The sequence below is a fragment of the Ornithodoros turicata genome, unplaced genomic scaffold (assembly GCF_037126465.1).
Source record: "Ornithodoros turicata isolate Travis unplaced genomic scaffold, ASM3712646v1 Chromosome29, whole genome shotgun sequence".
NCBI lineage: Eukaryota > Metazoa > Arthropoda > Arachnida > Ixodida > Argasidae > Ornithodoros > Ornithodoros turicata.
Window position 1 is genome coordinate 843,421 of NW_026999353.1, and position 13,821 is coordinate 857,241.

At 47.8% G+C, this 13,821-nt stretch overlaps 1 protein-coding gene across 1 annotated transcript in view; it reads right to left on the reverse strand.

Moving 5' to 3' along the window:
* Window positions 1-13,821, reverse strand: part of LOC135373669 (atlastin-2-like) — a 41,449-nt gene that overhangs the window by 11,550 nt on the left and 16,078 nt on the right. The window contains exon 4 of the mRNA XM_064606761.1: window positions 10,694-10,750. Within this exon, the coding sequence (XP_064462831.1) occupies window positions 10,694-10,750 (57 nt within the window). The remainder of the gene's footprint in view (window positions 1-10,693; window positions 10,751-13,821) is intronic.

A 13,821-nucleotide genomic window follows, 5' to 3' on the forward strand; every position in this document is an offset into this window, starting at 1 on the left:
CGAAACAGCTGTACTCGGCTGGGAGTGCACGATCAAATTGTAAGCATATGCTCAACGTGCAGCCATAGAGCATTAGCTACTTTTCCTTTTTGTATGTGTACTTGCTGGCTTGCACTGCGGCCTCCACAGGTGGCGCTGTCAGAGTGGAACATTGACGTCTCGCCGAGACGCACTGTTAGTGCCGACCCAAGATCGTGTCACTTCCCTACGCCGGGCTGATGAGTCCCAAGTAGGACGAAACAGCTGTACTCGGCTGGGAATGCACGATCAAATTGTAAGCATATGCTCAACCTGCAGCCATAGAGCATTAGCTACTTTTCCTTTTTGTATGTGTACTTGCTGGCTTGCACTGCGGCCTCCACAGGTGGCGATGTCACCGTGGAACATTGACATCTCGCCGAGACGCACTGTTAGTGCCGACCCAAGATTGTGCCACTTCCCTACGCCGGGCTGATGAGTCCCAACTAGGACGAAACAGCTGTACTCGGCTGGGAGTGCACGATCAAATTGTAAGCGTCTGCTCAACGTGCAGCCATAGAGCATTAGCTACTTTTCCTTTTTGTATGTGTACTTGCTGGCTTGCATTGCGGCCTCCACTGGTGGCGCTGTCACCGTGGAACATTGACGTCTCGCCGAGACGCACTGTTAGTGCCGACCCAAGATCGTGTCACTTCCCTACGGCGGACTGATGAATCCCAACTAGGACGAAACAGCTGTACTCGGCTGGGAGTGCACAATCAAATTGTAAACATATGCTCAACGTGCAGCCATAGAGCATTAGCTACTTTTCCTTTTTGTATATATATATATATATATCGAGAGAGAGAGAGAGAGAGATTCTCATGGAACGATGCGACAGCACCAGAGGACACGCGTTTCGCCATGTTTGCGGGTCGTCAGCTCCGGGTAGCTGCGCATCGTTCGGAATTGGCAATCCAGGGGTCACTCAGTGAGCGATATCCACCTGGGAGGGTGACTGAGCACTCCTCAATGCCACAATGCAAGCCAGTGAATTATAATCCAGGGAAAAAAGTCATTAAAGAAACAAATAAATGATACTAGACGTGTTTGAAATTCAAACTCACAGATTAACATGAATTCTATGGCTGCACGCAGAGAAACAGATACTCATAGAACGATGCGACAGCACCAGAGGACACGTGTTTCGCCGTGCTTGCGGCTCGTCAGCTCTGGGTAGCTGCGCATCGTTCGGAATTGGCAATGTTTGGCAATGACGTACCCTTTCGGCCTTCTTAGGCCTCATCAGTAACGTCCTCATCAGTCGCGTAACACGTGATTCCTCTCGTCAGGAATCACGTGTTACGTGACCTTCTGATGCCATCCGCTCAAACGTTGTCTGTCTGCGTACTGCTGATGCATATGGTATATGCTGAACATATATATGCTGAACAGTGCCACTGTACCAACTCTCGTTATAAGTGGGCAAAAGGTTCTCATGAGCGATCGGAGGAAGGTTCTGGAGCGCCTTGTACGTAATTTGGTCGTGTGCAGGAGAAGTGCGAGCAGGGGAGTTTCGGATGGCAGCCATCATTTCTGTTAGTGAAAAAGGGACATCAAGAGCTGGATCTTCCGACGATTCCAAGGCCACAGGGACGTCAAGTGTCAAGGGTAGCACCGCCCCAGTTGTTGCACTAAGGCGGACACAGTACTCCTCCGCAACCTCGAATACCGAGCGCGCGGTGGCCACAGACAACGACCTGAGAGGGTTCCGCTGAACGACAGGTGCAGATAGGCCCTTTAGCACACTCCATACTCGTGACAACGGCGTCCGCGGAGACAGAGAGGACGTAAATCTTCTCCAGCTATCTCTTGCAAGATTGTGAAGATGCTTTTGAATAGCATTCTGTATACGACGAGCTTCAGCGACATGGCAGAGAAGACCTGAACGACAAGCTCTTCGTTCGGCACGACGACGAATTGCCCGCAGTCGCTCAAGCTTGTCGTCGACCGCAGTAAACTTTACAACTACACGGTACTCTCTTGTGGCAGAACGCGTGACGTTAGCGACAGTATGACAGGAACTGGGCCCGCAGTCAACTTCTCCTCGAACGATTGCATCATCGAGAGTCGCACGAAAATAAGTCCAATTTGTCTTCTTGGCACTGTGCGCGAGATGGGGACCCATGGCACCACGAAGGTGGACCAGGATGGGAAGATGGTCGCTCCCAAGGGCGTACGCTTCGACCAGCCATGAAATGCGCTGCGCTATCGACGATGTTGCAACTGTAAGGTCCAAACACGATGACATACGGGTAGACTGAGTGATCGTTGGAGAGCCGTTGTTTAGACAACAGAGATCAATTCGCTCGAATAGCGCAGCAAGACGAGCACGTCTCGTGTCACAGCGGACACTGCCCAACATAGGATGGTGCGCATTGAAGTCGCCGCATAGTACGTACGGAGCGGGGAGGCTATTTAGAAGTGCTTCAAGGTTGTCACCGTTGTAGGAAATTGCAGGTGGGAGATAGAACGAAACGATAGAGATGTCCAGGCGGTCAAAGCGAACGGTACAACAAACGTGCTCGCGAATTCCAGTCGCCTGTATGTCTCTGCGAGTTGCAGCAGTATCGGACGAACAGAGCAGCTCGGCTTTTCGCACCAGGCGGTCTCGAAACAAACGTCACATAATTGGAGAGGCGGAAGTCATCTGTGACCCCAGATTCAGCGATGCACATCAATGGAAACTTGCACCTCCAAGCAAATTGACGAAACTCCGACACCTTGGATCGGAGGTCCCTTGAGTTCCATTGGAATATAGTAGTAGACTTGCACCGAAGAGGACACGAGGCTGGCGACCCATTACCCGCCACAGAGATGCAAATAAAACAACAGACAAAGAGGGTCAAACCAAGGGTTCGTACCCAGGAATTTCAAAATTTTGCAAGGGTTTTCAAGGACCTGCCGGATCTGCACACGGCAAGATTTCAACGCCCTTTGCCCCTATTTAGACGTCAGCTATATGTATGGGATCGATGTAAGCATACCAGGAGAATTACAAAAGAAATTTCTTCGTTAGTTAGAAATTTGTTTATATAGCCGTAATATGTACAATCTGAAAGAACACTGGGCACACCTACTGTTTTCCCTGCCGAAATTCAGTATGCTTACAGCAAAGTCTCTCAATACACCGTATTTCTTCATCTGTTCGAGCGAGCTCTTCTTTCTTGTTTTTGGCAGTCTTTCGAAGGCTGTTCGATTTAATGATCAGGGTTACATCGCCGGCTCCTTCTGCCTTCTCCGCATAGCTATCCGCAGCTTCCATCAACGACTCAACTGCAATTTCGAGCTTTCGCCGTTTTGCTTTCATCTCATCAAGTACTGTCTTGTTGGCTCGCTTCCTGTCATTTTCTGCCTTTTCCTCCTGCTCTGCTTTGAGGCTGTCTAGATGCTCAGCGTATCGCTGCCTAGTACCTGTGACCGCAGCTCTCAGGCCTCTCGAAATTGGAATATTCAAAATTCCGCCATGGCACCTAACAGCGTCGCAGATGACACTCTGTGAAACGTAAGAGAGGTCCTTTAGGTTTTCTACAGCGATTTGCCTGTTGACACTGAACCCTCGCTCAACTGTTGCCTATCCGTGGCTCAGTACAAGTAGCTGCCGAATCACGTTCCACAGGTCAGCAAATGCCAGGTCATGCCCGATGACGTCTTCATACCAGAGATCCAGGTTTTCACTGGCTCTCTCAAATGTGCGTATCTTGAGCATTTGACGTTGGATGAACTCAGTGTACTGGCCGAGCACAACCTCTCGCTTTTGCTCACTCATTCGGTTGGTAGCAATGAGACAATCCAGTACAGATTTTAGTCTTGAAACACTCTTGTCCGGCTTGCTGCATATTTGTCGAGGATCAAGAGAGGACAAAGCCCTGACAACAACAAACTGCAGGGGACTTTTCTCCACCAGTTTCTGTGTGGCTTTCACAAGAAACTGCTTGCACTGCATCCTGAACTGAAATATATCTTTGCTGCTCGCCTTGCTTGCCTTCACACTTTTTTCAGCACCAGGTCCAATGTCGAGTTTTTCTGATGACACGTGGTTATTAGGATCATCTAGATCAATGCCCAACAGAGCTGTGACTGAGGCTGAATCTGACAGCGCAGAGCACTTGACGAACCTTGCCAAAAGCTTCCACAGGATCGCTTCGAGGTCTCTGGCTAAATAAAACGTCATCGGTCTGTCCGTCTGATACTCAGTCAGGAAGGGCTGGAAACTCATGGCCATGCTAGGAGCGAAGTTCAACTTCGCAGGCAGCAAAGGGTCGCGTGAAAATTCCATCAGGTTCTGATAACTGTGGCACTTGGGCACAGTAGTTTTCCGCTTCTTTGTGGCTTCAATGTACTCCACGACATCACCCCAGATCAAAAGTGATCGTTCTATAACAGGAATGTTCTCGAGCCATCGATGCGGCACGTACCTAAGTGGGAACGTGCTCTTGTTGGTTATGGCTGTGAAATCCTCGCGTCGTGCAGGGGCATCGTGGAACAGGGAAGCCGGGCTCGACAAAAACGTATCCACATCCCATTTGGAAGCTGCCAGTCCAGCCTTGTAGGCATTGTGAACAATGTGTAAGTCACAGGTGCTCAAGTTCAAGCACTGCACTTGGTAGTTTGTCATCATATGGTGCCTGAAGCTCTAAAAAAACTTCCAGTTTACATTAGGCCCATCCATAGAGATCTGTATTATTTTCTGAAGTAGAGTCTACGTCATCGTAGACGTAGACGTCTTACTTACAACGAAGTTCGTTCACCCAGCTTACTGTTCAACAAAGTAAGGCCTGCAAAAACGAGAATGGAATTAGCAGAATCAACACCAGCCACGAACTGATACGTGTACACGTACCTGACGGGACGCAGGACTGCAGCCGCCGCTCGAAACATACAGCACAACAGTCATGGTATCCCAGGCAAAAATCTAGGATGGTCCCAGACTGGCACCACAGTTGTTCCAGTTGGGTTCAGTACGGTCCCAGCCAGTTCCAGAGTGGCATACTCAGGTCTCATTGTGGATCCTTGGGTAGCATGAGTGGTTCCAGTGTGCTGCCAGGCTGGGCCCCAGCTTGCCATCCCACTTGAAGTCAGGTCCCATTGTGGATGCTTGGGTGGCATGAGTGGTTCCACTGTGCCTCCACGCTGGGCCCCGTCCAGCCATCCCACTTGAAGTCAGGTCCCATTGTGGTATTTAGAGTGGGATGCCTGCTGTACCATGTGTCCATCCTGGGAGCACAACCTACCAACCCACTTGAGGCCAGGTTCCTTTGGGGGGGGGGGGGGGTCTGGCTCCAGTGTTGCACCGTCCCACTTGATATTGGAAACCACCTTGAAGCCTTCAAGCCAGTACCACTGAGTCACTATAATTTTGACAGTTGCCCTAGAACTACGCGGGGTGAATTGAAGACGCTCTGTGTTCCTTGCAGGTGCATACAGCTGCTCAAATAGTATGCGCAGATATGTTCACTGGGCGTTTTGGCAAGAGAAATGATAATCTTAATTTACATTTCATAATATATCAATCGTTTATGGTCCTACCGCAATTCTCCCAAGTTACTTTTTTGTTACTTACTTTGTTGTGTCTGTCCCTTCGTGTTCCCTAGTCTCGGGGTTTTTACATTATGCATCATCCTCACCAGCTCGCTTGCTTCCTAGCCATTTTTTCATTGTCATACCAGAAACATTCGCGCGCAGCGTACCGAAATCAAACTCTGCGTAATTTTCACTTGAGTTTGAAACCGAAACTTTACGGGCTTCGTCGTCGGCAAGAAGAGCAGCCCATCTGCATCAGTGTGTGTTTTCAAATGTCGTTGCGGTAGCCGGTTGGTGTCGGTAGTTCCCATTTTTTAACTCTTCAAAATAGGCAAGGAAACGTAAATATTTTAATCTCTATGGTCAAGCGCTGTATTACGTATATAGTTTGTTTGTCTTGCAACTTCTGCACCAGCTAAATCGCGTGAGACTACGAGCGACGCACATAGGATTCAAAGACGCACGCATACGAGCGACGCATTCCATTGAGTAAAGTGCATTTACACTGGTGAGTAGTGATTGATATATATGAACGTTTATCTGAATGTGTAGATCTGCTCCCTGTTACTACTGCTATTTAAAGTAGCGTAAGTACAGGCTAGCTGGTGGGTGAACTCTAGGAACTGGAACTCCTGCTCAGAATGGGGGTAGTTGCAAGATACTTATGAATCGTGCAGAATAAGGGCCAGCGACTGAAGCGAGCGCAAAATCATATCCTCCTTCGTTCTGTAATGGACGAGCGAACGCTGAGACAGTTGAAAGATTGTGCAACCGTTCCAACGGCATTCCGATGATGCTAATGGCGATGATTCCTTCGTGACGAGGCGAGGGCGAGGCTCGGAGGCGCAGAATCGAAACGTCGATCAAACCTGTCGCATGAGCATGATCCTCATGTGGCCGTATAAGTTGGAAATATATTGTATACTGAGCTGAAGTATAAATAATACGTGGAACCGCCTTCTCAAAGCCAAATGTATTTCGAGTTTAAATATCTAGCTAAAAGGTGACAAAGTAACATTCAAGCCACTACATTTAATCATAAGCTCAGATTCAAATACCGCTTTGTTTAGCGAGCCGACAACACGAATCTCCCCCCCCCCCCCGGAGTGGTCTTTTTTCTTGTTTTTTTTTTTGGAGCACACCCAGAAACTGCTGATATTATACAGCTGGTCTCCCAATGAATAGACCCACAAATGTGGCTCCATACACATATACCCTCCATCACCACACAGGCAGTATTGGGATGCCGGGTACCCCCACGAGGTCGACCTCTAGTGCCTTTGCAGCGCCCCATGGGATGACACTGACATGATATTTCTTCTCTAACATAACTCGCTATTGAAAACACCCTTTCTGACACGCTTTCGGCTAAAACGGTGCAATAGGGGGTGCAGAAGGGTGTAAATCACTTCAGCACCTTTTCTGATCCCAGTAGCTGGAGTTAAAAAGGGTGCATTTTTAAAAACTGTTTTAAACACTGCCTGTTACACTCTTCATCATGGTCACTGGAGTAAAAAAAACGTGCATATCACTTAAAACACATTTTTTGTGTAGAAAAGTGTGTTCTTTTTTATTTACTGTGTAGATAGCTTGCACTACATCACTTGCTTGTGTGTCGTACGTCACTTTATTATCAGAAGATCAGACAGCCAGAGCAAGGAATGGCGTGTGGTTTCGGTTCGGTTTCCGGTCAATACCGTTCTTTGGAGCGCTGTTGCCTTCGGAAATGCTCGTAAATGCCATGCATATATTATAGTGCCATTGCGAATGTTAGAATTTTTCGAATATCGAAGGGAGCTCTCGTAGCCCCTGCTCCTCTCATAAACTGTACCATTCGATTGCCCTTTTTTTGAAAAGGGGATACTGTGAATTTACCCGACAAAGCACGTCGCGGTTATTAAATAACCGAATTACATTCATAAAGATTGCGCAGCGTGCCGCCATCTGCGTTGGCAACAATAAGAACCGCAACGTATCCACGCGGGAAAGTCCTTTGCGCGTGCTAGTGCACCGATGTGAGGAGACGACTTACAGAAGTGACGGGGGACCACTGCAACTCTCGTTCATTTTCTTTCCCTTCCCAGGTGAAAAAGGTGACCCACATGGTGGTTCAGAACAAATATGTTAATCCTCAGAGAGACCTTAAAAATCGCAGGACAGCCTCACTCACACTCAAAAATATGAAGTCTCCCATGATTGGCTCGCGCGGTCGCATTACAGATCCCACTAGAAATATATTACGCGCGCCTCCATTACACTGGCGGTTACACACTAGTCATGTTTCGAAATGAGCTGTCGCTGACGAAGTACATGGAGAACGAGTGCGTTTTTATATATAGAACGCATTAAATACTCGCGGAAAGAATACACATGACTAAAGCATGGTTCACACTATGTTCTGACGCGTGCCCATGCGTGCTGCGCTGGTTACCGTGGCAACAGACACGTGCGCGACCTCCCGCAGCAAAACGCAAGGAGCTCGCCCGAGCTGAACTTTTTCCGACGCACGCAGCAGCCCGCAAACGGAAAACGAATCGCGAGGTCGCCACGAGCGTGCGCAGTAGGTTTCTCTCTGCGAGACTGCTTTCAACATGGCGGCCACCAGAGTGGAAGGCGTTGAAAATCCCGCTCGGCTCTCATTGGCTTACGAGAAATTAGAAACACTCATGGGGGGGGGGGGGGGTGCAACATTGTTCTGGAACGCAGGCAACTATGATTCAAGAAAGTCACGAACTCGTCGTAATAAAAAATAATTTTGGAGGCTATAATACAAATCCTTAATGTCCAAAGGCACAACAAAGCAACGTTTCCAATGAACTGAAGTAAGATCTCATAAAAAGGCTTCGGAATTTCTCAAACGGAATGCGGTTTCAAAGGGAATCTCTGATAAGCCGTTCAGCAGGAAGCCCGAAACGACTTTTTGCCATGTTTGGTTTTTATTTACTCCGGCTTATGATCCTTGAGGAAGAATTTGACTGACAACGTAGACTTCAACGGAAGTTTTAGAGAATTTACTAACCGGCTAGCCTCTTCATCACGAAAAACGGAGAACAAGTGTTTTCTTAAATTGTCAATGAAAAGATGGAAAAAAAATATGCGAAAAAATTGTATATTGCAAAAAAAATTGTAAATGAAAAGGTTTAAACAAACTGTTCAATGCATCACACTTCTTCTTGCAGAAATCACTAGACCTTAGGGCCGCGAAACGAGACGATTTGTCAGCTTGAACTAAGGCGAGATCCTTGACATTCATGAAAGAACGTACACTCTTCACAAGCCTGAAGTTACATGAGCTATGTTTTATAGAAGTATCTATCAGATTTGTCATGCGGTTCAAAGCTTGCTTAACGAAGGTTGAAGATTGGGTCGGATCAGGTAAACATAAAGAGATCTTGAAAACACTGGCAGCGATGTCAAGCCGCGAGGGTTTTACATTTAGATAATTTAGATACATTTAGATTTTGGTCCTTTTGACAACATAGCAGTTACATGATCCCGAAGTGAGACATTTGAGGGGTTCACAGGCGGGCACGTAGCTGCCTTGGCAGCCGCTGGTACTGAATTTCTTGGCAGGTGAGATCGGAGCAACCAAAACGTCCTTGCAACCTGAGCTTCTTTAAAGGTGATCCATGAATTGTAACGGAGATCCTGGGCGAATCTTTCACCACACACCAATGTCTACAATGTCGAAGTTAACGGCTGAAGAAACATCAGGGGGCCACTGATTGCATTTCGATGGCTCCGGAGGAGCTTCCTTTTCCGGTGCCAAGGCAGGATATCGGCATAGATCGAACCATAAAATGTTTGGGGCAAAATCCTTTTCCATAGCAAAACACCAATTAGGCGATATCCCGCTTCTTGTCCTGCTCGCAGAAAGTGTCATTTTGAGTTCATGTGACATGTCGTTGTGCCGCTTTCCGACATAATTCTGTCGTCATCGAGGCAAGAGATTAACGTATTTTGTGAGGGTAAGCTACACGGTACTTCTTTCGCAACATTTAAGTACATCGCATCGGTTCAGTGAGTCTTAACGCCTGGTCATCATCACATCTTTGGATGTCGTCAATAATACAAGGACTGTGCAAAACTGCGCGTCGTACTGCGATATTGTCCGATACAAATAATTATCGTAATCGAAAGACATCCAAAACGTCGCGCAGAAACAACAGGCACATTGTTTACAAACGGTTTGGCCGCTGATCATGGGCGCCGCCATTTTTATGGTCATATGTGTCTCGACGACCAGCGGCATGGCCGAGTGGGCTAAGGCGTCCCTCTCGTTGGTGGTAACCAAGGTCGTACCGAAGACTGGCAGGTGGTGGGTTTGAATCCTACCACCGGCTGTGCTGTCTGAGCCAGCTATGTGACGACGTATCCGCTCCTGGCTCCTCCAGACGATTAAACATAAACGCCCTTGGGGTGAAATGCGACCGCTTCAAGGTGCTCACGTTCTCCAGGCGGACCGAACCGTCTCGATGCACCCACCTGGGAGGCCTCCGGAGTGTGTACATGAGAGAACTCGCTTCGCTAACGCGGTTCGGTTCGCTTTAAGGGTTCCCATGTAAGACGGGTTCAATGGCAATTCAGGACCCATCGATTACGATGAACGGAACGTTGCGACTTGGTTCGACGTTCGTTTGGAGAAAAGTGAACTTCCGAAGGATGTATTTATATGTGGAAGACGTTTGCTCCTATTGTACGTGGAAGTATCTCTGGGTTACATGCGAGAAAGCCTAGCGTGGCGAGAACTCGCTGCCGTAGTAACCAGCCCAATGATGAGTTGGGCCAATATATCAATGTTTTTTGTTTAGTTTTTTTTTTCTTTGCACCCACCAACCAAGCGTTGCCATATCGGCACGGGCCTCTCTGACGTTCGCGCGTGATTTCTTGACGCGTGCAATAACATCAACAACAATTTAAATAGAAATGGTGAAGTCACGGGGTGTCATGATACAACATACGTAACCTTCAATATCTAGAAGTATTTACAGGAACAAAGTTACTCTAGGCCTTAAACGGCTAAACCTGACTAGTAGTTGTACCTACGTATGCGCAAATAATTTTTTGACTACATTTGACCACACGGTACTTTAGCCAGCAATATAATTAGGTATCTATTGGGAGTGTCATCATAGAATAAAAACATACTCACGTCAGTCACAGTCTGCACTTCAGGCAGCGTCCCGTGTTTACACACAGATGAATACGTCTGAAAAGGGACATTAAAATGTGTGAGAAACGCAAAGCCTACCTTTTCAGGTATTGCTGTGAGCGCGGAAACATCACATCGTCTTCGTACGGCATTGAAAGTTCGTTTGCTCCCGTTTTCATTTGTCTTGATCACACTCTTAACAATTTTTGATGTGTGTGTGTGTAATAGGTTTCCTCTTTTGTCTCAAAACTGCTTGGTACCCGGTCAAATCGAGCACACCAGCGCTCTGCCCTCAGAGCTCTCTGACATTTTTGGATACCATACGACTTGGATTTCTATTGTGAAGGGAAGGGGTTCATTATTTCATCCCCGCATCACCACCAGAAATGGGGTAGAGCGTGTCACTCCTGGCGATGAAACTCCCCAGTCATCATCTTAAAAATAAACTTGTAGCACAAACTTATAAACGTCTAGCAGTTGATCAAACGCTGCCTGATTTTGCAACCGGCTCTATACAGGGTGTTGTTGTTTATTCAGAAATTAAATGCGATGACATTTATGCGCGAGCTTCCGAGTTTTTCTGGGGCGGGGTATCATCGCGTAAAGCCTCGTTGCCCGCTGCTTAGGGGTCACGTGTTGAAGCGCGGCCACAAAACCGTCGTGTCAAGAAGCCAACGCACTCGAATTGTTTATGCCACTCGACCGGTGATCGTGAAAGAGAGTAAGACCTCACATGTCACACCAGGGCATATGTCACGGCGCCGGCGCGCCGGCGCAAGCATGTTGGCGAACGAACTTCGTCAGATTTCAGAGCAACTTCAGAGCAACGTTTGTATAAAATTATCTGTATCAATTGCGATAAACTACGCGGGCCCTAAGGTCTCGCGAAACCGACGAACAGCACCAACATCATTCACAATGCAAGAGGGACGCCAGCTAGGCAAGCGAAAAGCTATCTGCTACACTTAAGATTTCAGAAAATATGGTGCAGCGGGTCACGAAGAACGACGATACGGTGATTGGGGCCTTGCGGACATCAGTGCACATGTTACTCTCATAGTGACTGTCTCGGTACTGCGAAACTCCAACGCTCCCGCCCTCAAGGGCACCTGCACGAACCTACCGCGATACATGAAAGGCTTCTCGTACCTTTTCTGTGATACGGGAGAAGACAGCACAAGTGCCAGCACAGCCATCTTCTCGAGAAATTATGAAACTACCGTAGCGATCGAAATAGTCACCTTCAAACTAGTAGAAGACGTCCTAGCCGCTGTAGACGAAGTGGGTTAGGTACCATATGCGTCGCAGAGAGGAGAATGATGTTTGGGGAAGTGCGGTCTGCTCGGTTTGACGGCAAAGTGAACACAGGAGAGGCGAAGAAGGAAGGGTGAAAAAGAGAGAGAAAATGATGGTGGTAGAAGAGAGGCAGGGGGGTGTGGTAGTCCCTCTTGCCCTCGAAGTCGGGCAGTCGCGGACTACTATCCCTAAAGGAAACATACGCGCGTCCCTCAGTAGCGTTCATTATACTGCCTTTGTACCACGGCGACAGCGAACATGAGAGAACTGATGTTCTGAGGCTGGAACAACATAAAAAGGACATACAAAGCCTCAAACTGCCTAAGAAATTAACGATGAAAGATGAAAGTCACTGAAAAGGTTAGCCAGCTGTAGGAGTCGAACCCACATCTTGTGGATTACCGGTCCACGGCTCTACCAATTGAGCTAAGCTAACACGTCTCCTCAGCGACTTCCAAGGGGGCGTCATCTGAACGGGCAAACCAGCCACTCTCTGTCGCTCATCCTCCTTTCACTCTTACATTTTTGCTCACTCATACAGACATTCATACGGTGGGATCGACGCAAGCGGCAACTGTTGAACATGAGAAGACATTTCAACAGTTCTCTCAAAAGTTACTCTTCAACGAGCTCCATCAATAAGATGTTGCAATACGATGGTGCATTATGATACTCACGCTATAACTAATCACAGAAACATTATGTAAATCTGCTTTGATCATTGAGGGCACTTGTAAGGATGCATCACTACATAACCACATAATTCTTGAGAGAGCGCGAGTAGTCTGTACTGAGTACTCTATACAACGCATAATCCCTCTAGACGCCATTAAATAGCAATTAATTACCGATTAGGACCCCCACAGCAATAAGGGTCACCTAGTGAGTCACCACACTATTTGGGGATCATCTAACTCGTCTCCTGGGGACTTTGTTCATTGTGGGCATGTCGTGCTCAAAAAAGAAAAACAAAAGAGAGAATAGAGTGCATGAATCGAGTGAGTAAAAACGTTGTGTATTTGTGCGTGGTGTCTGATTCAGCCAGTGCGTCGGCGCCGCTTTGGCGCGAGAAGATCGTGTATCGTGGGGAAGCGCGTGTTCTCTGGTTTCGCGGATCACGCAATGCGTTCACTCTGATGCGCCTGTCGGGCGTATCCCTTCTTGCAGAACAGACATATGTAGTCCCGAAAGCAATAAAATTCGAGTTCATCGTGATCAACGAAGGCTCAATCTTCCCAAAGTCAATATTGGCGACGAGGATGGGATCTACTGGGCCTTCTCCTGGGAAGATTGATTTTCGCACGTGATCACGCCGAATTCACAAATTGACGGACTTCAGATGGCAGGAACAATCAGTGAGTTCGATGTTTCAAATCATTCTTCGTGGCATGTTTACGCGGATCAACTGCGCTTCTACTGCGAAGCTAATGCTATCACGGATGCTGCAAAAAAGCGTGCTCAGCTGCTGGCCGTTTGTGGTACCAAGACACTTGGAGTCGTTCGATCCCTCGTTTCACCAGCGTCTCCATCCGAAAAGTCCTACTATGAACTGATCGCACTGCTGAAAAGTCATTTCACTCCGAAGCCATCGCTAATATCCAGCCGCTTCCAGTTGCACAAACGCGTGTAACGTCCCGACGAAAGGATCACTACATACGTGACTGAGTTACGCCGGCTAGCTGAGGACTGCAACTTCGGATCCACTCGGAGTGAAAGACTACGTGATCAGCTTGTGTTCGGCATTCGTGATGACGGGTTACAACGGCGTCTGCTCGCCGAAAGGGATTTAACCTTCGAGAGCGCTAAAGCAAAACCCCTCGCTGCCGAAGCAC